At 33.2% G+C, this 27,083-nt stretch overlaps 1 protein-coding gene across 21 annotated transcripts in view; it reads left to right on the forward strand.

The window, feature by feature from the left end:
- The window catches only part of LOC145248122 (disabled homolog 2-interacting protein-like), a 1,344,959-nt gene that overhangs the window by 503,461 nt on the left and 814,415 nt on the right, over positions 1-27,083 (forward strand). For all 21 annotated transcript variants that reach the window (XM_080109927.1, XM_080109924.1, XM_080109911.1 and 18 more), the window contains one exon: positions 17,935-17,994. In XM_080109927.1, coding sequence (XP_079966053.1) covers positions 17,935-17,994 — 60 coding nt within the window. The remainder of the gene's footprint in view (positions 1-17,934; positions 17,995-27,083) is intronic.

Here is a 27,083-nt window from a genome sequence, read left to right on the forward strand (position 1 = left end):
TTTATGAACAAAGGAAATGAGCCGTTGTTTGATGCGATTTGAATTTAAGGTTAGTTCAAAGAAAGGACGTGTTTTGATAATGATGTCAGCAATGAATTAATCTAGGACACATTGGACAGAAAACATTGGACAGACTGAAGAGATGAAACATGAGAGAAAAGAATGTGATGACAGCCAGATGATCTGAGATAATAAGGGATAGGGAGTAGATGACGTAGTAAAGGGTTGACAAACAGAAGTTGACTTGAAAGATGGTTGTATCTCTCTCTCTCTCTCTTTCTCTCTCTCTCTCTCTCTCTCTATATATATATATATATATCCTTTCATTCCACTTTGTCTTTCTCGTTTTTATTTCTTTTGTTTTCTTTCTTTTCGTTTTCTTCCTTGTTTTTCTTGTTTTTCTTTTTTTCCTTTATTTCTTTCTCCCTCGTTCTTTGTCACTCTCTTACTTTCTCTCTCCTTTACTCTTTGTTTCTCTCCCTTAATTTCTCTCTCTCCTTTACTTTCTCTCTCTCTCTCTCTCTCTCTCTCTCTCTCTCTCTCTCTCTCTCTCTCTCTCTCTGTCCTCTCTCTCTCTCTCTCTCTCTGTCCATTACTCTCTCTCTCTGTCCATTAATCTCTCTCTGTCTCTGTCCATTAATCTCTCTCTCTCTGTCCATTACTCTCTCTCTCTCTCTCTGTCCATTCTCTCTCTCTCTCTCTCTGTCCGTTACTTTCTCTCTCTCTCTGTCCGTTACTTTCTCTCTCTCTCTGTCCATTACTCTCTCTCTCCCTGTCCATTACTCTCTCTCTCTCTGTCCATTACTCTCTCTCTCTGCCCCTTACTCTCTCTCTCTCTCTGCCCCTTGCTCTCTCTCTCTCTCTCTCTGCCCCTTACTCTCTCTCTCTCTGCCCCTTACTCTCTCTGTCTCTCTCTCAATCTTTCTCACCCATCATCATTGTAAAATAAAAATAATACATTTGACAATTATGAAAAGCAGTAAACATATTTGCTTTGATGAGGAACAGCTTTGGTCTCCAGTTGCTTCAGTTTCTTTTCAAGAAATCTCCAGGCTTAACCTCCCCTTCTCACACGTACACTAAATTTCCATTTTGCCTGTACTGTCTCCATTTTGTCACTGAGGTTCCACTAAGCTACAAACTTCATTTCGATGCTACACATCATAAAAGGTTTTGAGACTCTTCCTGCAAAGATCCATAGTGCAACATCCATAGTTAATTTTTGTACTGCTAGCAGAAGACATAATGCAATAGAGATACATGTTCCAAAACTTGTACCTCACCAAAGATAAGCGTTTATGACAAGAAAAATCAGTTTTTATTCAGAATTCCCCCTATATTAAAAAAAGAAGAAAAATCTATATGATATAACGAAACAAAGATATCATATTCCAAAAATAACAAAATTGATCAAGTAGTTTTATTTTTATAAATAAAAACATTTTAAAGAGATTAATGAGAATTTGTAGGCATAACATATCGCTTTTCGTTTTTTTTATATATTTTTTTAGATTGTTTTCAAAATGGCGGATAAGACAGCCACTCTACTGTTCATAAAATTTGATTTTTTTAAAATAAAACTGCTTGATCAATTTACATGATTTTTTGGAATGTGATATTTTTGTTATGTACATCATACAGATTTTTTTTAATATAGGGGAATTCTGAAAAAGAACTTAAAAATCGTTACATAAAAACTTCATTTAAAATTTTTTTATATCTAATCAGCAGTAACTTCTCAGCATTTCTCGGGATTCAGTCTAGTAGTTTTAGTTTATTTCATTTTTATTTGGTTGGGCAAATTTTTTAAAATCTTAAGTGGGAAAACATCTACTTTATCTATTTTAAAATGAGAAATCGTACTTTATTTTTATTAAATGATATTTAAAAATATTTCATATTTGCAATCTTTTAGGTCGGAGTAAATAATTTAAAAGTAAATTATACTTAAGTACGTGATTACGTTGGCAATAATATGGTACAACGATAACAAATGAAAATTGGTCAATCAGAAAGAAAATAGGTAAAAGTAAGCAAAATTGTTTAGTCAGAAATGTAAATGCTATTTCAACATGATAATTTATGTTACATTTCAGAGTATAGTTTTCCTTTCTTTCCTTTTCCTTTCTTTTCTTTTCCTTTCTTTCCTTCCTTTTCCTTTCTTTCCTTTTTCCTTTTTTGCTTACTTTTTTTATTCTTTCTTTTTTGCTTTCTTTTTTGTTTTCTTTTCTTTTTTGCTTTCCTTTTTGTTTTTCTTTTTTGCTTTCCTTTTTGTTTTTCTTTTTTTCTTTCTTTTTTGTTTTTTCTTTTTTGCTTTCTTTTTTGCTTTCTTTCTTTGCTTTCTTACCCTTTTCCTTTCTTTCCTTTTTCTTTGCCTCCCTTTTCTCTTTTATTCCCTTTTCCTCTTTTTCCTTTTATTCCTTTTCCCTCTTTTTCCTTTCTCTTTCTTTCCTTTTTTTTCTTTCTTGCTTTTTCCTTTTTTTACTTTTCCGTGTTTTCTTTTCCTTTTTTTCTTTTCCTTTTTTTCTTTTCCTTTTTTACTTTTACTTTTTTTCTTTTCCTTTTTTCCTTTTCCTTTTTTCTTTTCCTTTTTTTCCTTTTCTCTTTTTCCTTCCCCTTTTTTACAGTCTCCTTTTTATTTACTTTTGGACAGATATCTCGTGGCATTTAATTTTTAAAAATCAGATTTATCGAATCCAAAATGTATGAGTCTCCTCTTTTCTTTGTGATCCCAGGTTTGTTCACCTCCCATTCCTCTTCCCCACCGCTTATTATGGAAAATCTCAACTTTTTCACACATCCAATATTGATAGTGTCCGTTACACCATCAACCAGTCGGTGTGAGAAATTTGTGTCACACTTATCAATAAAATGTCATTGAACATTATTTTCTTAAAGGCGATTTTTTCTAACATTATTCCATTGCAGCGGAATGATTAACTATTAATTCGTGATTGTTGCAAAACATGATTGTCAAGTGATCACCAGATGACCTAAGATTATTACTTGAGGCTGGGAAACTCCAAGTTAATCTGGATATTTAGTTGCATATCAACAAAGATTGAATATATATTGAATTCTTCTTGATATTAAGCAATCTAGCTTGATAAATAACTAATATTATTTATACGTTGGCTTACTATTTATTTGAATATTGCCTCTTATGACCATTTTGTTTCTGGGCCTACCTGATCGCTACCTATACTTTTACCTTCATTTTCCATTTCTCTTCTGCATTTCATCAACTTTTAAGCATTTTTATGATTACTTTCATCTGATGCAGTTTCAAGTTATGGTAGTATCAGCAAAATAATAGCATCACCATGAAAACATTTTGCTAAAATCGTTCCTCTGATGAGAAGAACGTATTCTTTGAAACTTTGTGGATTAAGGAATTCATAATCTTTTAGGTCGGAGTAAATAATTTAAAAGTAAATTATACTTAAGTACGTGATTACGTTGCCAATAATATGGCACAACGATAACAAATGAAAATTGGTCAATCAGAAAGAAAATAGATAAAAGTAAGCAAAATTGTTTAGTCAGAAATGTAAATGCTATTTCAACATGATAATTTTATCTTACATTTCAGAGTATAGTTTTTCCTTTCTTTCCTTTTCTTTCCCTTTCTTTCCCTTTCTTTCTTTCTTTCCCCTTTTTTCCTTTTTTCTTTCTCCTTTTTCCTTTTTTCTTTTCCTTTTTTGCTTCCTTTTTGCTTTCTTTCTTTTTTGTTTTTTCTTTTTGTTTTCTTTTTTGTTTTCTTTTTTGTTTTTTCTTTTTTGTTTTCTTTTTTGTTTTTTCTTTTTTGTTTTCTTTTGTTTTTTCTTTTTTGTTTTCTTTCTTTTTTGTTTTCTTTCTTTTTTGCTTTCTTCCAATTTTTGCTTTTTTTTTGCTTTCTTTTTTCTTTCTTTTTTGCTTTCTTTCTTGCTTTCTTTCTTTTTTGCTTTATTTTCTTTTTCCTTTCCTTTCTTTTTCCTTTCTTTTCTTTTCTTTCTTTTTCCTTTCTTTTCTTTCCTTTTTATCTCTTTCCTTTTTATCTCTTTCCTTTTTCTTTCTCTCCTTTCCCAATGAATAATAAATTGTTGTAAATTATAATTTACAGTGTTTAACTTTGTTCTTTTATAATAATCTCTATTTCCTATATTGGTTGTATTGAGCTTTTTTTTATCTGGTTAGGATTACCATGTTAATATCTGTATATGTCTTTAAGTTTACAAAAACTTTGGACTTATAAAATCAAAAGAATTAAGTTTATATATATATATATATATATATATATATATATATATATATATATATATATATATATAATGCATACGGCACAATCGCGTTGACACACCAGTTCTCACCAGATCAACGAAGTTAAACAACGTTGAGCCCGGCCAGTACCAGATAGGTGACCATTTTGGAAGTCTAGGGGCTGTATGTACCGCACCGAGTTGTAGAACTTTCCAGATTGATATCTGTAGCCACATTAATTCACTGGGCGAGATGCACCCTCAGTCTTCGTTAAGACATGCATGTAGGAGAAGAAAATTCTGATGTAAAAAGGTATGGTCTACTGTATACTCTGTCCTGTAGCAGTTATCTGCACCGACAAAGATTAGCAATAATACCAAAAAGTGTGGTTGGTTCTACACCAAGCCTCCACCACTATAAACAAATTATCTGTGTTGATTTCCGAGCAGCTTAGTTGTTGTGGCAGAAGCTCATACATCGAAATCAGTGGGAAAGTTCATCATATATATAAAGATCATTCCAAAGTTAAGCGTCCTGTTCTTTAACTCAAAAACTAAAATGTTTAAACGAGCAACCTTTTGTGTTCCAGAATTTATTTTTCTACATAGTCACCAACATTATCAATGCAGTTTTGCCAGCTTCTTTTGATGCCTCGGTCATAAAAGTCTGGAGCATGCTTTGTCACTCAAATCTCTGTTGCCACTTTGAAATCGACGAAGCCATCTCCTAGCTGTATTGACATCTACTGCATCGGCTTTGTAAACGTGACGGAAAATGTTGATCGGTCCAATTTTTTTCTGCATCGGGGAATTCAATAACATGTCTCTGCTTTTGACGCACGTCCATGACAGGGGTTTTTCAGGTGATGAATGCATAAGTTCTGTCATCATAACAATGCTATTTGCAACCTTTTTTTGATTCATCCGGACGGAATAAAAAATAGGAGATATTACTTTTCAAACACCCTCTCATGTGTGTGTATATATATATATATATATATATATATATATATATATATATATATATATATATATATATATATATATATATATATATAATGGCATAATGTAAGCAAACTATATTAATATCAACAAGATTCAAACTGTTCAACAAGGACTGTAGATATATCGCGAACCAGCAGGAAATTAAATTATACAAAATAATAGCACTATAAACATTTTTGTATTAGGATGTATAAACACTCCATGGGACTAACCATGTTTGGAACACCCAGATAACTAATGCAGGGTTAAGAGAATTTAACATTACATTTAACACCGAGCAACACTGGATACATCTAGTGTGTGTGTGTCTATATATATATATATACACGTATATGTAAATACTGCCTGAAAGGTTCATTTTATTTTGTAGATTTTATTTAAAGGTCTAAGGTTGTTAATAAATTTGTGTTCTTACGACATTAACAACCTGTTTACTTGCGTTCCGATTTTATTGACTATAGATATCTGTACCGATTTTTATATCGTAGTCAGATATCGCCTCCTCTCATTTCTGAAAGCGTATTTATTGAGCTGATGAAATTTGCCACTACATCTGTTGAATTAAGTTTCGACAATATAATGTATCAATAAATAGGTGTGTCCATGGACACAGTCCTGGGGCTGATAATAGCGAATATTTTCGTGGGTTTCCATGAAGAGCAATTGCTCTCTGAACCCATGAAACCCTTGGTCTATTTTCGCTATGTGGACGATACATTTTGCCTCTTCAATAACCAAACAGAGGCAAATAGTTTTTTCTGTTTACTTAATAGGATGCATCCCACGTTACAGTATACTTATGAAGGAGAGTCTAATTCGTCCATAGCTTTCCTCAATGTATTAGTAACGAAAACACCATCCAGTTACCTTACGTCAATATACTGCAAATCTATATCCACGGGACTGGGATTAATTTTGCTTCCGAAAACGTAAGATCAATTTAATTTGGACACTAACACATCGTGCCCTTATGATTTGTTCAAAATCAAAATTGGATGAGGAATTTAAAATAATTACTGATACTCTATCCAAGAATGGGTACCCTCTGGATGTGATTAAGTCAGTTATGCAAAGGAAAATATCTGAGGACTCTTTAACTAAAATTCAAACCGTTAATAAATGTACAATATATCTGCGTTTACCGTAGTTGAGGACAGTAAGTGAGAAATTCGCAAAGCAAACCAGTCCAACAATGCAAAATTGTTATTTTGCTTCAAATGTACGTGTTGTGTTCCCTACGAGAACGTTAATGCCATCCTCTCAAAAAGATGTTCTACCCCTCATTAATAATAATAATAATGTAATTTACAATTTTGAATGTAGTTGCAGTGCCAACTATGTGGGTCGGACAACAAGATTGGATGGAAGAGTGCAACAGCACGTACCTACCAAAACTAGAAATGGGACATACCAAACAACAGACGTAATTGGCAACACATCTTCAATCACTGACCATCTCATTAAAAACCCGTCACGTGCAGTAAACTTTAGCACAAACTCATTTTCAATTCTGAGTCGTGCACACTCATTATTCCATTTAAAGATCTTGGAAACTGTTCACGTTTAATTCTGTAAACAGAAGGAATGCCTCTTGGGTTTGAGCGTGATTAGTCTCTAGGATCTTCGAGTCATATAACATTGCTTTATTTTGATCGTTTTTCCCCATCCCCCACACACACATAACGCAAATATAAAATAACGTGATTTTATTTTAAATTGTACATATTTTCGATTCCTCCTTTTTTTGTTTTTCAAAACAAAATCCCTCGATACAGCTTTGAGAAAGTGAGGGCGAAACCAGTCAGCTGACTTTCCCATTTTTTTCTCTTCTCCTCTTCACCCCGTTTACTTTATTTTAAAACGTTTTTAATCGTGAATTAAGTCTTCCCTTCATGATTGCGAGATATAAGTCCTGTACCCCTCAAAGAATCATGAAATTATCTGTAAATATAAAAGCGAAAATGTATGTATGTATGTACGCTTTTCCTCGATGTCCATAAAAGACTTCTTTCAGAGAAGCGCTCGCTCGCTTCACAACTTCCTAAAACTTTTTATATCATCTATAAATTGTAATATCTCGCAGTTAACCACGGAGCTCGCCTGTCTATTTAATTTTATTGACTTTCAAACGTTAATTATTTCACATTTCCTGCATCGGCACGCGTTACATTCGGCTTTCGGTATAAAAAAAATCGAAACTCGACTCTAATCACAGGCTCAGAGCCAGTGGTTTCTAAAGAGCTAAGTGACGTTTGGTCAATGTCGACTTCGTCATATCAGACGGTAGCTTTCATTTCGAGACGAGACGCTCCCCCTAATAAACAGGGAGCGGGTTTTTAAAAACAAACAAACCCATTTATTGACCTCATTAAAAACTGTCCCGCACAAAAATGCTAACTGCTGAATAGCTATCGCCGTCACGTCAATCAAAAACGCGCACCTGTTTTTTTTTTTTTTTTTTTTCACACTTTACTATTTTCCAACTGCGCGTCGTCAAGGCTTTTTTTTTTCACGGGCAACTGTTTTTTTTCACACACACCTACAAAAACCCGGACAACGCCGGGTACCCCTCGCTAGTATATATATAAAGTAGACATCGTTGAAATTAACACATCTAGTGCTTAATTTTTTCGATTTTTCTTGCCTTTCTAGTGTCATAATATAAAAGAAATATAAGTTCCATATGTATCATATACATATAGTTGGAAAAGCAAATGAACAAAAAAGCTTTTGCTGTTTCACTAGATGATGATTTGATAAAGGACTCCTAACTTCAGAAACTTTTAGTCGACAACACATTTATTCTTGAGCATACCACTAACAAGCATAAACTTCATATACTTGAAGCATTACTAATTAAAGCTTAAGAAACCAAATGTTAATAAAATAAATGTCAATAACAGTGATACCATTCTTAAATACCTTTACATGTCAGATGATTAAGTAATACATTTAATAACATGTGATATTCCTATTAAAAATACAAAAAAAAAAAAACACACTTCCATAAATATCGTAAAATTGGTTCTGTTATCCCTGACAATATATCTGGGCAGATCTGAAAGTACTCGAGCTAAAAGTGACTATAGCAGCTACATTAACCAGTTCTCACCTGGAGCAACAAAATTAATAACAATTAGAAAGGATCAAAACCAAAATATGTAGACAGGAATTGTTTAGATTATTTAATGAAACATGTCTAAAGGAAAGAATGGTGCCTATCTACATACAATAGACTCTCCCATGGATTTTGACCTATGAGCTTCCACCACTACAACTAAGTTTCGGGACAAGATCAAAGTGTAGTATCTGTTCTTCAGATGCTTCACTTCCATTTCTTGTTCTCTTTTGGTGGAGGAGAAATCCTTCACGACTGAGACAATTTTTATTTTTGTACCTTTTCTCCACGTTAAAAAACGACCCTGGTGTCTAACTCTGTCCCGTGGGGAGGCATAGTAAATAGGCACAACTAAGTTGTTCGGAAATTCACGCAGATGATTTGTTTATAGTGGTGAAGGCTTTGTGTAGGACCAACCACTATTTTTTGGTATTACTGCTAAACTTTGTCGGTGCAGATGAATGCCATAGGACAAAGTATACAGTAGATCGCAGGTTTTTACATCAGAGTTTCCTTCTTCTAGATGCATGTCTTAATGAAGACTGGAGGTGCATCTCTTCCAGTGAATTAATGTGCCTCCAGATACTAACCTGGAAAGTTCTACAACTCAGCACGGTACGTACAGCAGTTAGCCTTCCCAAATGGTCACCCATCTGGTACTGGCCAGGCTCAGCATTGCTCAACTTCGGTGATCTGGCAAGAACCTGTGTTTCAATGTGATTGTGCTGTATAATACACACACACACACACACACACACACACACACACACACACAGGTTTCTTTTTTTTTTTTACCTTGAAGTAGTATTTTTTTTAACTCTTTACATCAAGTGGCTTCATGCCTTGTCTGGAGGCGATTTCCACAAATGTTTTTCTTTTTAAATGATGGAATCCAATTCTATAGAAAACTGCAAAAGGCTATTGTGTTTCATGCTCCCCACGCTATGCTTACCTAATACAGTTCACATTCCACCATTGTTGCTACCAGATCAGGCTGTCTAAAGATACTGGCTTCCTGACATAAAATGCAGCACACACTGATCTTATTGCTTTTTTTTTCCCCCTTTCCCTCTACAAAACTCTAACATATTACACAAAGTAAAAATAAATAAATTTTCATCTACAAAACAACCAAACCAAACACCAGGGATAAATATTTAGGGATATAAAGTATTTGAAGCGTTAAAACTTGTTCCAAAATTATTGGATTCAGCATTAAATTAACTTGAAAAGGGTTGATATGCCATAAAACAAAACAACCAAACCATCGTTATGGTCCCAGCTGGGTGTTGAAATCACCTAAAAGGAAGAATTTATTGACTTCGACGATGGAGGTGGAAGCTTTGGAGGTTATCAATAGTAAAAATTCTGAAATTAGATTCTCGCTTGTAAAGTGAAATATTCTTTAATTTCCTTCAATGTCGTGAATTCTGTGAGCGGCTTTTGTTGCCTTTGTTGAGACTGAAATATATAATTATACGTTACTTCTGCCAGCATCAATTGACAAATTCTGAAGCGGCTGAATAATGGTATTGATTACTGTGATTGAAAGGAAATAATAAGAATATGTCTGCGAATTCTTTTTAGAGGTGCTATCTTCAGCAACAGCACCCCCTGCCCTCCCTCCACCCCTCACACACATTTTTTTTCCTCTGTAAAGTTTTTTTACCTGATTTACTATTTAAAATTTTCTTTTTCTCTTTTTTTCTTTGCTTTTTTCTTTTTTTTTTTTTTTTAACATTTAAAGAAAACTTTTACTTTGTAACTACTAGTGACCCAAAATAAATGCCACCCATAGAATCTATATTAATAAGACAGCAGATTTATTTGTGTCTGTGTGCATGAGTTATCGTTGAGTTGTATTTTCATTTCTTTTTTCTTTTTTTACAAAATGGCTACTTTGATACTCATAAAATTCGATTTTCTTTTCTACATAAATAAAACAGATGTCGGTGCCTCCTGTCTGTGTGTAAATATTTAGCCGATAAACTCTTCTTCTACTGGAAATATTTAACTGGTCACATAATAACACTGAAATTAACAAGAAATAGTAATCATACACCAAGGATGGTTTATAACGAGTAAAATCTTTGGATGGATGAATAACGCGTGCTGGCATATAACGGCAAATTGAAATACAAGATGTTCATTTCAACTTGCTGACATATTTCTATTAGTTTGCGCATGCGTAAAACTTATTGTAACTAAAAGGAGTTTCTTTTAAAACTTATCTGTCTGTTGGGTTAGCTCAGATGGTAGGAAATGCGACTAGTATGCTAAATGAGAGAATGCAATTAGATTAAAGCACTTAATGTTTTTGTTTCAATTTTAGCTGATGACACCCAAGTTTTTTATTTTTACTTTTTAAATCAGTACTATAAATTAGGTACAATATAATATTCAATTGAAAATTGTCTTTATAGTAATAAATGCGAAATCTGCATTAATTAAAATATATTTACGCATATTTTATGACCTGCAAGGTCACTCCTCACCACTGCTAATAAAATTGACAATCTTTTCTGCAATCCAACCATATTTGGTACAAATAAACTTCGAACTATGCCTGACTTATTTTCTAAGTTTCAGCTATGAATGTCGAAAAGTCTGTTTTATCACCGTTCATTTCTTCCAATCATGTGTCTTACACTAAATCGAATTTCCATAAACAGATTTTCTTTCCAAAAACTCCATCTGTGAAATGCATAGCCACAAAATTATTTCCCTGTAGACTACAACATAGTCGTCTTCAAATCTAATGTGAATGAATACTTTTCATAAATCGACCTCATAACTAACAGAATTTTTTTCATGCATGATATTAAATCCTCATAATAGTCTTAATTCAACTGACAATCTATCCATTATCCATAAGTATTTTAGTTCCTGAAAGTATCCTATACCGCTATAAGGCAACCATTCGCTCATGTATGGAGTACTGTTGTCACATTTGGGCTGGTGCATCTGCTACTTGTCTCTCATTCCTCGACAGGGTTCAAAAGAGAGTCGCCAACCTGATAGGTTCTGAACTATCATCTAGGCTTCAGCCTCTGCCCCATCGACGAAATGTTGCATCCCTCTGCCTGTTCTACAGGTACTTTAATGGTGAATGCTCTGACGAACTACAAGCACTTGTACCCCCTCGACGTGAATACTCCTGACAAACCCGACAAGCAGTTAAATCCCACCCCTTCACAGTATATATCCCTAGGTGTAAGAAAGCCTTCTACTCCAATAGTTTCTTCCCTAGAACTGATAGACTTTGGAACTCTCTTGCTGGATTCTGCTTTCCTAACTCTACTGACATGCAGAAGTTCAAGTGTAATGTGAACAGATATCTTGCTACTCATCTCCCTTCATAATGCTCACGCAACTTATGTCCCTGATAGTAGCCCCCTACTTCAAAGTGGCACTGTGCCTTGTTTTGGGGGGTGAAAATTGAATAAATAAATAAAAATTAAAAACAGCTTTGATAAGTGGTGATTCAGTAGAACATAAACGATTTTTTTTTTTTAGAAAAATACAGTCATTTTTTCATTTTAAAATTTTTTATCAAGGCCAATGCCTTCAAGGATAATGGTTAATGAGATGGACGGATTATCAGTTGGATGATGTATAATATTATGGGAAGATTGACAATTATAAATTGAATGGGTGAATATTCAATTTTTATGAAGACTATTATAAGTATTTGTTGAATTTGAAGACCAACTGATGGGCAAATACCAGTTTCACTCGGAAAGAGATCGTGCTTGGTCTCCTGTAAATAGATATCAATCACTTAAAGGTTGAAACACAGACCCTAATATTGGGAAAGAGTTCACGTTAACGTACTTGGTTTATATTTGTGTTTTATTTATGGACTTTCATAAAGAGTGTTGGACCAACGAAAATGCTATTTCAAATCATAATGTGTGAGATCAACAAAGATGCTATTTCAAACGTAAGCATGTCAGACCGACGAAAATGCTATTTCAACCTGAAGTGTGACAATCTAATGTAAATTCCATTTCAAATTGAAGCATGACCAATGGAAATGCTATTGAAACCAGAGCGTTACAGACTGACAGACAAATCCTCTAGTAGAGATATGTGGACGTATACAAGAATGTAATAATTTTCCAAATTAATTATGGACGATTTTAGCATTTAAAATTTTATTTTTGTTTTTTTATCTTTTTTAACGACTTCATTGGCCATTTTATAAGATTAATAGGAACTATTATTGTATTTACTCTTTCAACAAGACCCGGCTTTTCCTTTGAAGTGACGAAATGAATGTCACACAACACCAGCAAGTGACATCAATCTTGCTGTCTACAGTTTTTAAGTATTCTTGAAAATAGCCAATGTCACGGCTGGAAGCACAGGCAGACACAAAAGTCTGCAATTAATTTGAACGATTATTACATTGAGATCTGCAGTTTTGGTTGCGATAAAAAAAAAAAGCAACTTCATAAATGGGATAAATATGCGACAAAAATTTACAGAATGAATAAGGAAAACAAATGCCAATATCTAATATATAAAGTAAAGTTAGTGTTAATTTGTTCAATTGTGTTAATTCATCTACATGCAAGCATATACACATGCACATACACACACCAAAAACCAGCCTAAATTCCTATTCACATACTAATTAGCATAAAAAAAGCCTCAAAATGTCTGTGGAACGGTCTCTACCAAACTCCAATCATTTTTTTGGTCTACAGACTTGAAACTTGATACATAGAGGATTTGGACACTAAATTCGATTTAGTTTTTAGCCAATAAGAATAAGATATATAGAGGATTTGGACACCAAATTCGATTTAGTTTTTAGCCAATAAGAATAACTGTCGACGGGTCAAAAAAAGTTTTTTAATTGAAACTTCGCTGGCATAAGGCAAATAAACAATTTACTTCTACACATGCGCAAGTATACATTTATACGTTTAAGAACGTTATTTTTTTAAATAAATTTCTATGCATATAGACTTAGCTCAGATGGTAATGAATAACACTGGAGTGCTAAATATTTTGGTTTCGATTCTAGCTAATGGCACCCAAGTCGTAAGTCATATTTTATTTAACTTTTGAAATCACTATTATATATTGGGTACGATATAATAATCAATAGAGTAGTTGCTTCATAATAATAAATACGAAATCTGCATGAATTAAAATATATTTAAGCAGATTTTACAATCGGACCACATTGAGCAGCCGCTAAGATATATTTGGTACAATAATCAATAGAGATATGGCTCTATAATAATTAATGAGATCTGCTTAAATTAAAATGTTGTATTTAAACATATTTTACGACTAGACAACACTGGATGGCGGGTACAATATAATAATCAATAGCGGATTGTCTCCATAATAATAATAAATATGAAATTTGCAATTATAATTAATATATCATATTTACGGTATTTTATGACCGGCCAACGCCGAGCGACCTGCTTGCTGCCAATAAATGTGAATTCAGAAATATTTCTTTTAACAATGAACAGATCCATTTTTACCCCATTAAATCCCAGAGTACCTAATTTCTTTACTAGTGAGTTGAAACTTTGTGTAATGACTAGGGCTGTGACAACAGCATATTTTTTTCATTGGTTTGACTCTTGAGTATATATCTGTTAACATCTTATGTTTTTATATAGAGGGATCTGGTTCTCGGTTGATTAAGTGTGTCAAACTGTGTCGGATATATACCCGAGAGTCAAAAGAATGAAAAGAATATGCTGTTGTCACAGCCCTAGTAATGACTAAAATGAGTTAGGATACATAAATTGAAAGGAAAAAAAAAGTTATTTTATTGAGAAAGCAAAATATTGACTCCCTTATAAATCGGACACTGGATACACGTGATCTTTTTTTTTTTTTTTTTTTACACAGTGATCACCACTTATCAAGGCCCGGAAGCCACTCAGGGATAAGGGTTATTGCAAGTACATTACGTTAGTGAGGAGATTTTCTGAAATGTTTACTTAAATCAAGAGGCTATACATTCTAGATAAAATTTCGATGCCTATGTTCAGTCTCAAGAAACAATGGACACCCTTGTAAGTGCAGCTGTGCATGTAAATGTGAGGCAAGGGTTGCACAATCTCCAACAACACCTCTCCTGAAATAGCACTGCTTGGGTCTAGTGTCCCAAGACTGACTGGAAACAATGCCGAGATAAGCAGAGAGCACATACAGCAACTGAAAGTAACAAATGGTCACCCATTTTAATACTGACCAGGTTCAACCTTGCTTAACTGGTGATCTAGCAAGAACCAGTGTCAACGTGATTACGGTGTGTATTAACAGAACCAAATTAAATGTTTTGTCAGACCATCCACTCTCACCCTTATAAGATTTTATCAAGATAAAATCCACACATTATTGTCAAGAACAAAGCAGTTCACACAAAGAGTTACATTACACTCTTGGCAATTAGTTATTGGCTTACTATTGCTGTTGGATTGTGAGGGTGTATATAACGAGTTAATATGCGTGCGTTCATGCATGTCTGGTTCATAAATCACATCCTTACATCATTCATAAACATTTATGCTGATGACACTACCATCTATGATAGCACATCTAAGACAGTAAACGTCCAAGTTCTCTCCGATCCTCTCTCCTCTGATCTTGAGCACATGGTACAATGGGGAAAGAGGTGGCTGGTTACTTTTAATGCATCTAAAACCAAGCACTTATCTTTACATCATCAACGTTCTGATCCCATCTGGCATCAATTGAAATGGATGGCTCTTATCTTGGGGAGGCCTCAAGTTTTGACAAGCTTCTGGGTTTGATCTTTACTCCTGATCTTGAATGGAACATGGACATCAAATCTGTTGCCAAGGCCGCTAGAAAAATGGTCAGATCCTTCTATTGATCCAGTAGATATCTCACTGCTGATGCAATTCTCTATCTATATAAGAGCCAGGAACGTCTAAGGATGGAGTACTGTTGCCACATCTGGGCAGGAGCTGCTAGAAAGGACTTGTCCTACCTTGATAGAGTTCAAAATAGACTTTGTAGCCTCGTAGATGTCCTTTTCTCTTGGCTGCAACCTCTATATCACAGAAGAGATGTTACGAGTTTGTCTCTGCTTTATCGTTATTTTCATGGAAAGTGTTCGACTGAGCTTCAATCTATGGTCCCACCTCGCCAAACTTTCACAAGAAACACTCGTCTAGCTGAAAACACTATCAATAATTTTCCCCACTCTTTATCTGTGCCTAAACCTAAACGTAGATTCCATGAACAAATCTTCTTTCTTAGAACTGCACGCCTGTAGAATTGTCTTCCGTTTTCCAGCTTTCCAGCTGACTACAATCTGATTGTCTTCAAGTCCAGCGTAAACAAGTTCTTGATGAGCCGTTCCACTTAGGTTAACAAATTTACCGAATTTCCATTACTAACGATTACTATATTGTCCAATTGACTACTGTACACTCTTAACCCTTATCCTCGAGTGGTCTGTTGGCCTTGATAAGGGGTTATGCCTATGTAAAAAAATATATATATGTGTCTGTGTGAAACCGATGATCGTGTATTGTCTAGTGATAAGAAATGTTTGTTGTGCGTATGCATCTTTACACATATTCAGAGTTCACCTAACATGGACAAAGTAACAGTCATTAGTTCAGTACAGGTTCAACAAATATTACACATTCGCACACAATGGCCGTTTTATAATAGACTACTAACCTTAGGTTGTGGCTCCCTTTATCTCTTGGACGCTGAAATAAAACATTTCACTGTGAAGCTTTAACAACAGAACTTCTTTTTGTTTTTCCTAGTTTATTCTCATTTCCACAGCTACGTGTTTCCCTCAGGGATTTACAACACTTCTCTCCCTTTAGTCCTTACATTGTCTCTTAGTTAGCTCGGTTGTATCTCTCATCTATATATCAAAACTTACTCTTTCTTTGTTACCAGGTCAGTTCCATTGTTTAGAAAATTGAATTCCTAAATCTATTTTATTACATAAATATCTCTGTGATATTTTATTGTTTATAAATCTGAGTTAAAAGTCCTCCGTTAGATTTTTAATATAAATATTTTTGCTAAACATTCCTTTCTTTCAAAACATTCTATCTGCATATCTCTTTCTACATAAGTTAACAAAACAATAATTTTCATTACCTAACATTTTACGTTTTAATAATAATAATAGTCAGTTTAGGAAAATCAGCAAGGCAACCCGATATCGCTCCACATAATCTAACATTACAAGACTCATATAAGTTCATAGATCATCAGACAAATAGAATTTTAGTAAATTTCACAAGAATTTTTAAGAGGGTTCCGAAGTTCTAATAACTCTAAGAGAAGTTGATTTTTGCAAAGGAGTCATCACTTATCAAAGCTCGGAGGCCACTCGGGGATAAGGGTTAATAAGTGTACAGTAGTCATTGGGACAATAGTGTAGTAACTGTTAGTAGTGAAAATTTGGTAAATTGGATTACTCAAGGGAACAGCTCATCAAGAACTTGTTTTATGTTGGACTTAAAGACTTCTATATTGTAGTCAGCTGGAAAGCAGGCAAACGGAACAGTTTCACTGGTAGGCAGTTTTAAGAAAGAAGCCTTGTTCATGGAATCCACATTTAGGTTTAGGCACAAATAATGAGTGAGGGACAAGTGTTCTTTCATAAATTTTATCTTTTCTTCAAAGTAATTATGCAGTAAATAGTACTAAAATAGAACCCCGGGATACGGCATTAAAAATTAGTAACAAAATACAGTATATAATGCACATGTATATAATCAAATAACATAAATAACACAGTAAGGCAGAGCATATATCGTAACCAGGGGCCGGCAAAACATTGTATTCCACACCGTAACCTGAAAAAGCTTTATCCTAGGACTACTGTATTATATATTATCTTATAGATTTTGAAAATGAATTATTTGATGTCCATTTAATAGGACAATGGGATCCAATGAGTTAATACATTAATTCCCCATAAATGTTATCCAGAGAAACATTTTTGCTTTAAACTTAGTACATTATTCTGTTCAACTTCTGATCCTATGTTCGGTTTCCTGACTTGAATGCACCAAAGAGTGATGTTATTGTTTTTGTTGTTTTTTTTTTTATTTTGTAAAAGTCAATGATATTCTGAAAAACCAAAAACAATTTGTCTCTACAAAACAACCAAACCAAGCACCATGAATAAATATTTGAAGGTATAAACAACTTGAAGCATGAAACATTTTTTTTTTTTTTTTGCAAAATGATTGGATTCGTCATTAAATAATCTGATAAGTGTTGATATGCCGTAAATCAAAACAATCTGATTCAAAGAATTGTGATTTATGTTGAAGATTTTTATTATTTTTTTATTTGCAGATTAATATGAATTATCATTTTTCTATGCAGATATTTTTGTTCCATCTAAGAGTTCCCCTTTTTGGGGAACTAGAATGTCTCATTGTTTCTAACTTTGACCTTATGAGCAGGCAATTTTATCAAATCTTTTTTTCTTCCTTATGAGCAGGCAATTTTATTAAATCTTTTTTTCTTCCTTATGAGCAGGCAATTTTATTAAATCTTTTTTTCTTCCTTTCTCTTTTCTAGTATCCTCTGAGGGATTTCTTAAGACTCGGACCCTGGAATCGAGTAATACCAGCTTGCAAGGTAAGCACAATATTTTTTTAAAAATTTTATAACGAGAAATCCTAATCAATCAAATGCAGGTGCAACGCCAATTTTCCAACTCCCTTGATTCCAGAGCCATCCAATTTCACCCTTATAAGAATTCAAGTTAAAAAAGCCTAGTAGCTGACTATAGTCGAGGACAATCTGAAGGCTCCCTTTTCATTAGTGGCTACATTGAGGCGTAGGGAAAGGCACCACTCCATTCGTAGGATTACTCCTCTTGCCCTTGATCCTATTTATACAATGAGTGTTTAGCAATGTGACATTAAGTATCATTTTTTTTTTTTTAAGTCTTTGGTATGACTTGACCGACGATTGGGCCTCAGTCTCCCAACAATTATCTTTATTTTTTGGTACTTAGATCAAGTGGGTTTATACTTTATCTGTGGCGACTTTCATGTAAAAGAAAGGTAATTGATTGTTTAATTAATTTTGGTGGATCAGATTTTAAGAAGGTATGATTTCTTGATTCAAATGGATTCATTGTTACAATCCATTAAGAAATATGTGAAAAGTATATTCTTTAAAAATAGAAAAAAAAGCATTAAGAAATATAAGAATTAATGTAAAATTTCGTAGCTTTATTATCTATATATAAAATACGATAGCGTGTCTGTTATTTTGTGTGTCACACTTACATCTTTTTTCTTCTGAGTGACTGCTGTTTAATTGTTATGACCTTCCATTTCTTGTAATAAATAATTTTACCAAGAATTCTTCATAAATTTTGGTTTCAGTTTAGATTATAGCTGATGGCACTAAAGTCATCTATTTTTTTTGTAAATGATTTTACCAAGAATTCTTCCAAAGTTTTTGTTTCAGTTTCGATTATTACTGAAGGAACTCAAGTTATATATACATAAATGCATATTTTTTTTCTTCACAAGTTTTGGTATCGGTTTCTATTCAAGCTGATACACCCAAGTCATATGGATATATTTTTTTTTTATTTTTGAAATCGCAACTTAATAAGAATCGATAGAAAATTGACTCTAATAATATATATGAAATCTGCATATAGTAAAATATCCTATTTAAGCATAATTTATGACCGAGCTCCACTGGGCGTCCCTGCTAGCTTAGATAAATACTTTTGCAGTTTAAAAAAAAAGCTACAATAATATCAGAGCGTCTCCATTTACACTGAACATCCACAGAATGCCATTATCAATATATTAAATATGAAAAATTCCCCTGCGGAATTTACATATATAAAAGAGTCTGCTGTGAAATTTCCACAGGTCCTGCTAGTTGAAACTTATTTACATATTCTGTTAACTTAGCAATTTCTATAACACACAAACATTGTGTGTGTGCATGTGTGTGTGTATATATAGTCATCCACATACAGTAACATTTTGCTCTTTCATAGCTCATCAGTGCGGCTAGACAAGCAACTACCTTAAGCCAGGTTCGAAATCCGACCGCCCAAACGGGGCTTCTAACCATTGCGCTATTCGGCTGCTGCTATGTGGGCAGTGAATTAACAATGTTTTGACGTTGTCCAAATACCTAAGCTCAATTTGTTTACACAAAGAGCATCGCTTAATATGCTAACGATAATTTGTATATCACTTCCCAATATGCTGCGCCCAAGATAGGAAGCATTTTATATATATATATATATATATATATATATGAGAGGGAGAGAGAGAGAGAAGATAGTTGAATAAAGTAAAATATACAAACCTTAACAATTTCTTAATTTCTGGTAGTGGAAACATGTGACTAAGCAGGCCAAAAAACGGTAATAAAAACTCTCTCTCTCTATATATATATATATATATATAGAGAGAGAGAGAGAGATAAAACATTTGAATAAAATATATAAACCTGAACAAATTTTTGTGTTGTGAAGTTATTTGCTTTGTCATTCATGTAGAGTGGGTTGAACCATTCAAGTAAAGAATGGTAGAGTCCAAAATGTATTGAGGTTTTCTTCACTGCTTCAGCAAATTCACCTTTGAAACAAATAAAAGTCTAGATAAAAAAAAGAGTTATATTCCTGTGTGATATACAAAACATCTATTTGCCCCTAAATATATTGTTCATCTATTACAAACCAGTCGGACCTGTGTTCCGGCGTTGCCCGAGAAACACCTGCTTCTACCTCATATAAATATATTTAAGCAATGTTGCTTAGATTTGTTTTCTGTTTTGGAAGCGATGTTGTGTGTATATGGAGGAGTGTACTTTTAAACAATACTTTCAATCTAAATACTTTGTATAAATAAAGAATTTGTTCTCCTTCAGAGTTCAAAAATGTTTATGATAATTAGTGTATGGTTAAAATTTTTTATGGAAATACCTGCATCGCTTAAATATACTTATTATATGAGGTAGAAACCTCATATGATAAGTAGGTTTAAGCGATATTGTTTTAGGCTTAGATTTTTCAATATATTACACATGAAAGTGTCTGCTGTAGAATTTCTACAGGTACCCTTAGTTTATATGGTTATTTTACATCTAAGTTTACAATAATAGATCAAATAAATATAATTGTGTAACTTGTATTGTCATAAAATGTTTGATTACATTTGCAAATGGCGGTAGTTCTATCAATGTAAGACTATTACAATTATGCCAAATGGACTGATAATTCATTGACATCCTTAATTATGCACCTACCATATCTGTAAACTGAAACAACACTTAAAGCAGTTCAACTTTTTCTTTAATTGAAATCGATAGGTGTTTGCATTTGACACCACAACTGCCAATTGAACTTTCTGTGAAAACGTAACTAGGGTTAAATTTAAGCAAAATAGCTTATAAACTCTAAAAAGAGACTACCAACAGCAGGTGCAGTGTAAGCACATTGTTGACCTGCTACACACATGACCATTTGTTGGATACTCCGTAAACTTGTCTGACACTGGCAGGATTATCAAGTCCTACTCTCATTATTTTGTCTAGTTGCTGGAAAAATTAGTGTCACAAGTGTGGTAATTAATAAAAGAAGAAAAACATGAATTCCTTATTCTGCTCTTTCAGTTGTTTCTGAATTTTTGAGATGAAGATTGATAATTTGGATTATTCAGACTACTGTTCTCATCTTGAATGTTATTTGCACAACGTTTCAGCTGATGTAACCTCCGACCTAATTCAGGCATAGCTTATCAAACCAAAATTTCATACTAGAATTGTTTACAAGGATTTGTGGCGTAACGGATAAAGTACTGGGTAAATTCAGTTGTGAATGCCACTCTTCTGGGGATTGAAGGTTCAAATCTTATTACAAGCAATATGAAGAATACAATTGCGAATTTCAGTTAATTGTAACCCGTGTCTTCTGACGATTACTAAGCAATTGTTCCAATGACTACCATACACTCATTAGCCCTCATCCTCGAGTGGCCTCAGGGCCTTGATAAGAGGTGACTCCTTTGTAATAAAAAACAAAACAAAAATCTCTATTATATAAAAGGAACTTTGTTTGTGTATCTGCCAAGTGATGCTGGGCTGAAGGAATAAATTAACGATTGTGTCTTACAGTGTGATTTTATTATTTGTATTGAACTATGTAGTATGATATTACTTTCTGAGTATTAATTTATCTCATTCAGATCAGTTCTATATTTAGAATACAATGGATACTATTTTAATAGAAATGTTAATAAACTTATATCTTCTGGGTGTTATTTGTTCTTCTGTTATCCAGAAAAATATCGGCTTTATCAAAACATTTGTTATTCAATATATTTCTCATTCCTTGGAATTTATATGGCCCCGCTAGTAAATTAATATTCTAAACTGAATATTATATTTTATTTGCGCATAAGGAACGAACACACACACACATACACACACACACACACACATACACACACACACAGTTGCATTTATATAATTGTAAAGATACACCGAAATACGCATACGTTATTTTCTGATATGTAGATATAATTAAAGATGAATTTACAAAAACGTGTAAGGGCATGTCGACAGAATTGATTGTTTGGTGAACCAACTGGCCAAATGGTTTTGATAAAACAGAAGTGGACAATAATATTGTTCCTATTTACAATGCCTCCCCACGGGACAGAGTTAGACACCAGGGTCGTTTTTTAACGTGGAGAAAAGGAACAAAAATAAAAATTGTCTCAGTCGTGAAGGATTTCTCCTCCACTGACAGAGAACAAGAAATTGAAGTGCAGCATCTGAAGAACAGAAACTACACTTTGATCTTGTTCCGAAGGCCAAGTAGTATCAAAAAGAGAGAGGAATTTGGCAAATGTTGTCACAACACTTAAGTCGAAAATGGAGAAAAAGAGGAAGTGGACTTCTGAGTTGTATTCTTCATCTTGTTGACCACCATCATCATTTGATCTGGAATTGAAGACAGAAAAATGTAATCCTAATGTGAGACTAGTACTAAATATGTGCCTTAAAAATTCGGGTGGGATTGACTCCAGATGGTTGAAGTTATTTCTAAAAATTGCAAAATTTATTGCTATGTAATAGTTAAGTTTTAAAAAGCATTTCTGGTGTTAAGTCATGATTAATAACATTTCTGTTAGGTCACGCTTAAGTTTGAAATAAGATTTCTATTAGGTCATACTTAGGTTTGAAATCGCATTTCTGTTTGATCATGCTTAAGTTTGAAATAGCATTTCTGTTAAGCTATGCTTAAGTTTAAAATAGCATTTCTGTTGTTATGTTATGCTTGTGTTTGAAATAGCACTTATATTGTTAGGTGCACAGATTGTATTCCCACATCTTAAGAATATAAATCTATGTTATTTTTCCAATAAAAAAGATCTTCATATAAAAAATAAGATTTCATGATATTGGGGAGGGGGGAAAATGTAATTGAAATATAAAATGAAGTAAAAAATATTCCTAATTGAGGGGGGAAAAAAACTCTATTGAATTTGGCTACTTATTTTATCTTGGTAATTCCGGAACTCTGCCAAGAATAAATGGCATGTCTTTACCGAAATCTACGTAAATTAGCGTGGCTATCCGTGTGAGATGAAACTGATGGTTGAATCTTGCAACCAGTTCTTCTCCACCCCAAAAACGATGCTACCAAACTACACGCAACCCTGATCCCCCTCAACATCTTGTCATTCCCTAAACTTAACCCCTCAGCATCCTTCCACACAGCCATTCTCTTAAACTTCATTGTTATTACCTTCGACCTTGATTGAAGTACAAGTTCTGACCTTGACTGTCTGCCAAGCATCTGTTCTCTCTGGGAGGTGATGAGGGAGCAAGAGCATGGGTGGCGAGGGTGGGTGTCTGCTCCCCCACCTTCAGATGCTACTCCTTTCAAGACAACACCCAAAACACAGAGGCTTTCCATCTCCTTGATAAAACCCATTCCTTCCTCTGATTGGTACGGATACCAGCAAAGATGTCTTTAATGAAATCTATTTCTGACTATGATGTTACAAATGTTATTATATATATATATAAACTCGTCTAACTACCACCACTGCAAAGAAATTTCTCTACTTCTCCCACATGCGAAATTTCCATGAACAATAGTTCTTTCCAAGAATCTCCTATCCGTGTACCATATCAGTTGACTGCTTTTTGGCAACCTCTTAAAAATATGTCAACTTTAATTTCCAATCATCCAAAGCAGAAGTTCACATCTGGTCAATGGGAATTGTATATATATATATATATTTACCAGTGGTGAAAAAACCGGACTAGAGTGCTCAATGTGTAGCCAGAGCAGTATATAGGAAATTTATTACTGTGAGTCCAGCATGAGTTTACATATTGTTTCAACAATCCGACTAGCATCGTCAGAATTCATAGAGTCCATCTATGAATTCTGACGATGCTAGTCGGATATTTCTTCTTCTTATTGAGGATTTTCCTCTAGCTGTAACAATATGTAAACTCATTCTGGACTCACAGTAATAAATTTCCTATATATATATGAAATTTATTCCTACAAACATTGATGGCTACATATGTGCATACATGTTTCTGTAATAACCCACGTTGGGGGATTACATCTTCAGGCCAAGAATTATCGTCGACATAATCCCTCAACACGGGTGATTACAGAAACATGTATGCACATATGTAGCCATCAATGTTTGTATAAATAAATTTAATATACCTGCTCTGTTTACTCATTGAGCACTTTTTGGTAGACACATGTTTCACTGGATGTACTTCTAGGAAAGTAAACTCTACTGGCTAAATATATATATATATATATATATATATATATATATATATAAATATAATAATTTCGGCCACCGATTCCGTAGTCAGGGGGTAGGACTGCCGACTGTCATCACGACGGTTCTAGGTTCGATCCTCGGTTTGGGAGAGGTGTTAGTCTAGTGGCACTGATGAGTTGTGAAACAACGAAACAGGTCTGTATGTCGATGACTAAAATATATTTTAAATATAATATATACAAATAGAAGTTCACATCTGGTCAATGGGAATTGTGTGTGTGTATATATATATATATATATGAGCAAACAGTTAATAAAATGTTAAATATATATATATATATATATACAGAGTGACCCCCCCCCACAAAAAAAAAAACAGGACATTCAGTTGTTTTTCTGAGCATTTTACAGTCAACGGAGAAAAAAGGCCAAAGACCCAAGTGTTTTAATGTGATGTTTTCAATATAATAAAATAGTTATGACCAAAGGTTCATTTTATTTGAACAAAACACTAAGAAACGGGGCCTACTTAGAGTTGGGCCCCGTTTTTTGGGGTCACCCTCTATATACATGTGTGTATATATATATATATATATATATATATATATATATATGCATGTGTATGTATGTATGTATACATGTGTGTATGTATGTATACATGTGTGTATATATGTATGTATATATACATGTGTGTATATATGTATGTATATATACATGTGTGTATATATGTATGTATATATACATGTGTGTATATATGTATGTATGTATATATACATGTGTGTATATATGTATGTATGTATATATACATGTGTGTATATATGTATGTATGTATATATACATGTGTGTATATATGTATGTATATATACATGTGTGTATATATGTATGTATATATACATGTGTGTATATATGTATGTATATATACATGTGTGTATATATGTATGTATATATACATGTGTGTATGTATGTATATATACATGTGTGTATGTATGTATGTATATATACATGTGTGTATGTATGTATGTATATATACATGTGTGTATGTATGTATGTATATATACATGTGTGTATATATGTATGTATGTATAAATGTGTGTATATATGTATGTGTGTATATATGTATATATGTATGTGTGTATATATGTATATATGTATGTATATATATACATGTGTATGTATATATGTATATATATATACATGTGTATGTATATATGTATGTATATATATATACATGTGTATGTATATATATATACATGTGTATGTATATATGTATGTATAGATATATACATGTGTATGTATATATGTATGTATATATATATACATGTGTATGTATATATGTATGTATAGATATATACATGTGTATGTATATATGTATGTATAGATATATACATGTGTATGTATATATGTATGTATAGATATATACATGTGTATGTATATATGTATGTATAGATATATACATGTGTATGTATATATGTATGTATAGATATGTATGTATAGATATATACATGTGTATGTATATATGTATGTATAGATATATACATGTGTATGTATATATGTATGTATACATATATACATGTGTATGTATATATGTATGTATACATATATACATGTGTATGTATATATGTATGTATACATGTGTATGTATATATGTATGTATAGATATATACATGTGTATGTATAGATATATACATGTGTATGTATAGATATATACATGTGTATGTATATATGTATGTATGTATATATGTATTTTTGGGGTGGAGAGGGCTCCCGTAAGCCGTAGTGAAGGCAACCTTTCTAGGAGAAGCAAATCTCTGATTTAAAAAACCATAAAGCGGAAGACCAATACATGCATTAAGCTGGTCTGCAGTTTAATTTGTTGCTGGCTATCTTGCTCTTGCTTGTTGCTGGATCTCAACATTTTAACCGAGAGAGGGACTTAGCTGTCATACAAAGCTAAGACTCTGTAACATCATCTTTGTATAGATACTCCCTCAGTTATTTGGGCTCATGGATTTTAAATGTCTGAGGGAGTGGCACTCGTCTGACAAGACGTTGCAATCATCATATATGTATACATGTGTATGTATATGTGTATGTATATATGTATACATGTGTATGTATATATGTATACATGTGTATGTATATATGTATACATGTGTATGTATATATGTATACATGTGTATGTATATATGTATATATATATGTATACATGTGTATGTATATATATGTATACATGTGTATGTATATATATATGTATACATGTGTATGTATATATATATATGTATACATGTGTATGTATATATATATATGTATACATGTGTATGTATATATATATGTATACATGTGTATGTATATATATATATGTATACATGTGTATGTATATATATATGTATACATGTGTATGTATATATGTATATATATATGTATATATATATATATATGTATACATTTGTATGTATACATATATGTATACATGTGTATGTATATATATATATATATATATATGTATACATGTGTATGTATATATGTATGTATATATGTATACATGTGTATATATGTATGTATATATATATACATGTGTATATATGTATGTATGTCAGGTCATAGGTCATGTCATATGCTACTGGTACCATGTAACCCAGTACTAACTGCCTTATGGTCGGGGTCACCGGCAACTAAACTGGTTCCCCCACCAGACTTGTTTGGTGAGGAGGGCGGCTAGTCTCCCTGAAAGATAAAAAACAAGACCTTCCAATGGGCGACTGAACTCTTTTACTTGGTCAACAGCCAACTAGCACCGTGCATATTTGTGTGTGTGTGTATATGTGCATTGGGGTAGAGAGGGCTCCCGTAAGCTGTGGTGAAGGAAACCTTTCTAGGAGGAGCAAATCTCTGATTTAAAAAACCATAAAGCGGAAGACC

The sequence above is a fragment of the Euprymna scolopes genome, chromosome 26, assembly GCF_053919585.1.
Source record: "Euprymna scolopes isolate OS-2025 chromosome 26, ASM5391958v1, whole genome shotgun sequence".
Taxonomy (NCBI): domain Eukaryota; kingdom Metazoa; phylum Mollusca; class Cephalopoda; order Sepiida; family Sepiolidae; genus Euprymna; species Euprymna scolopes.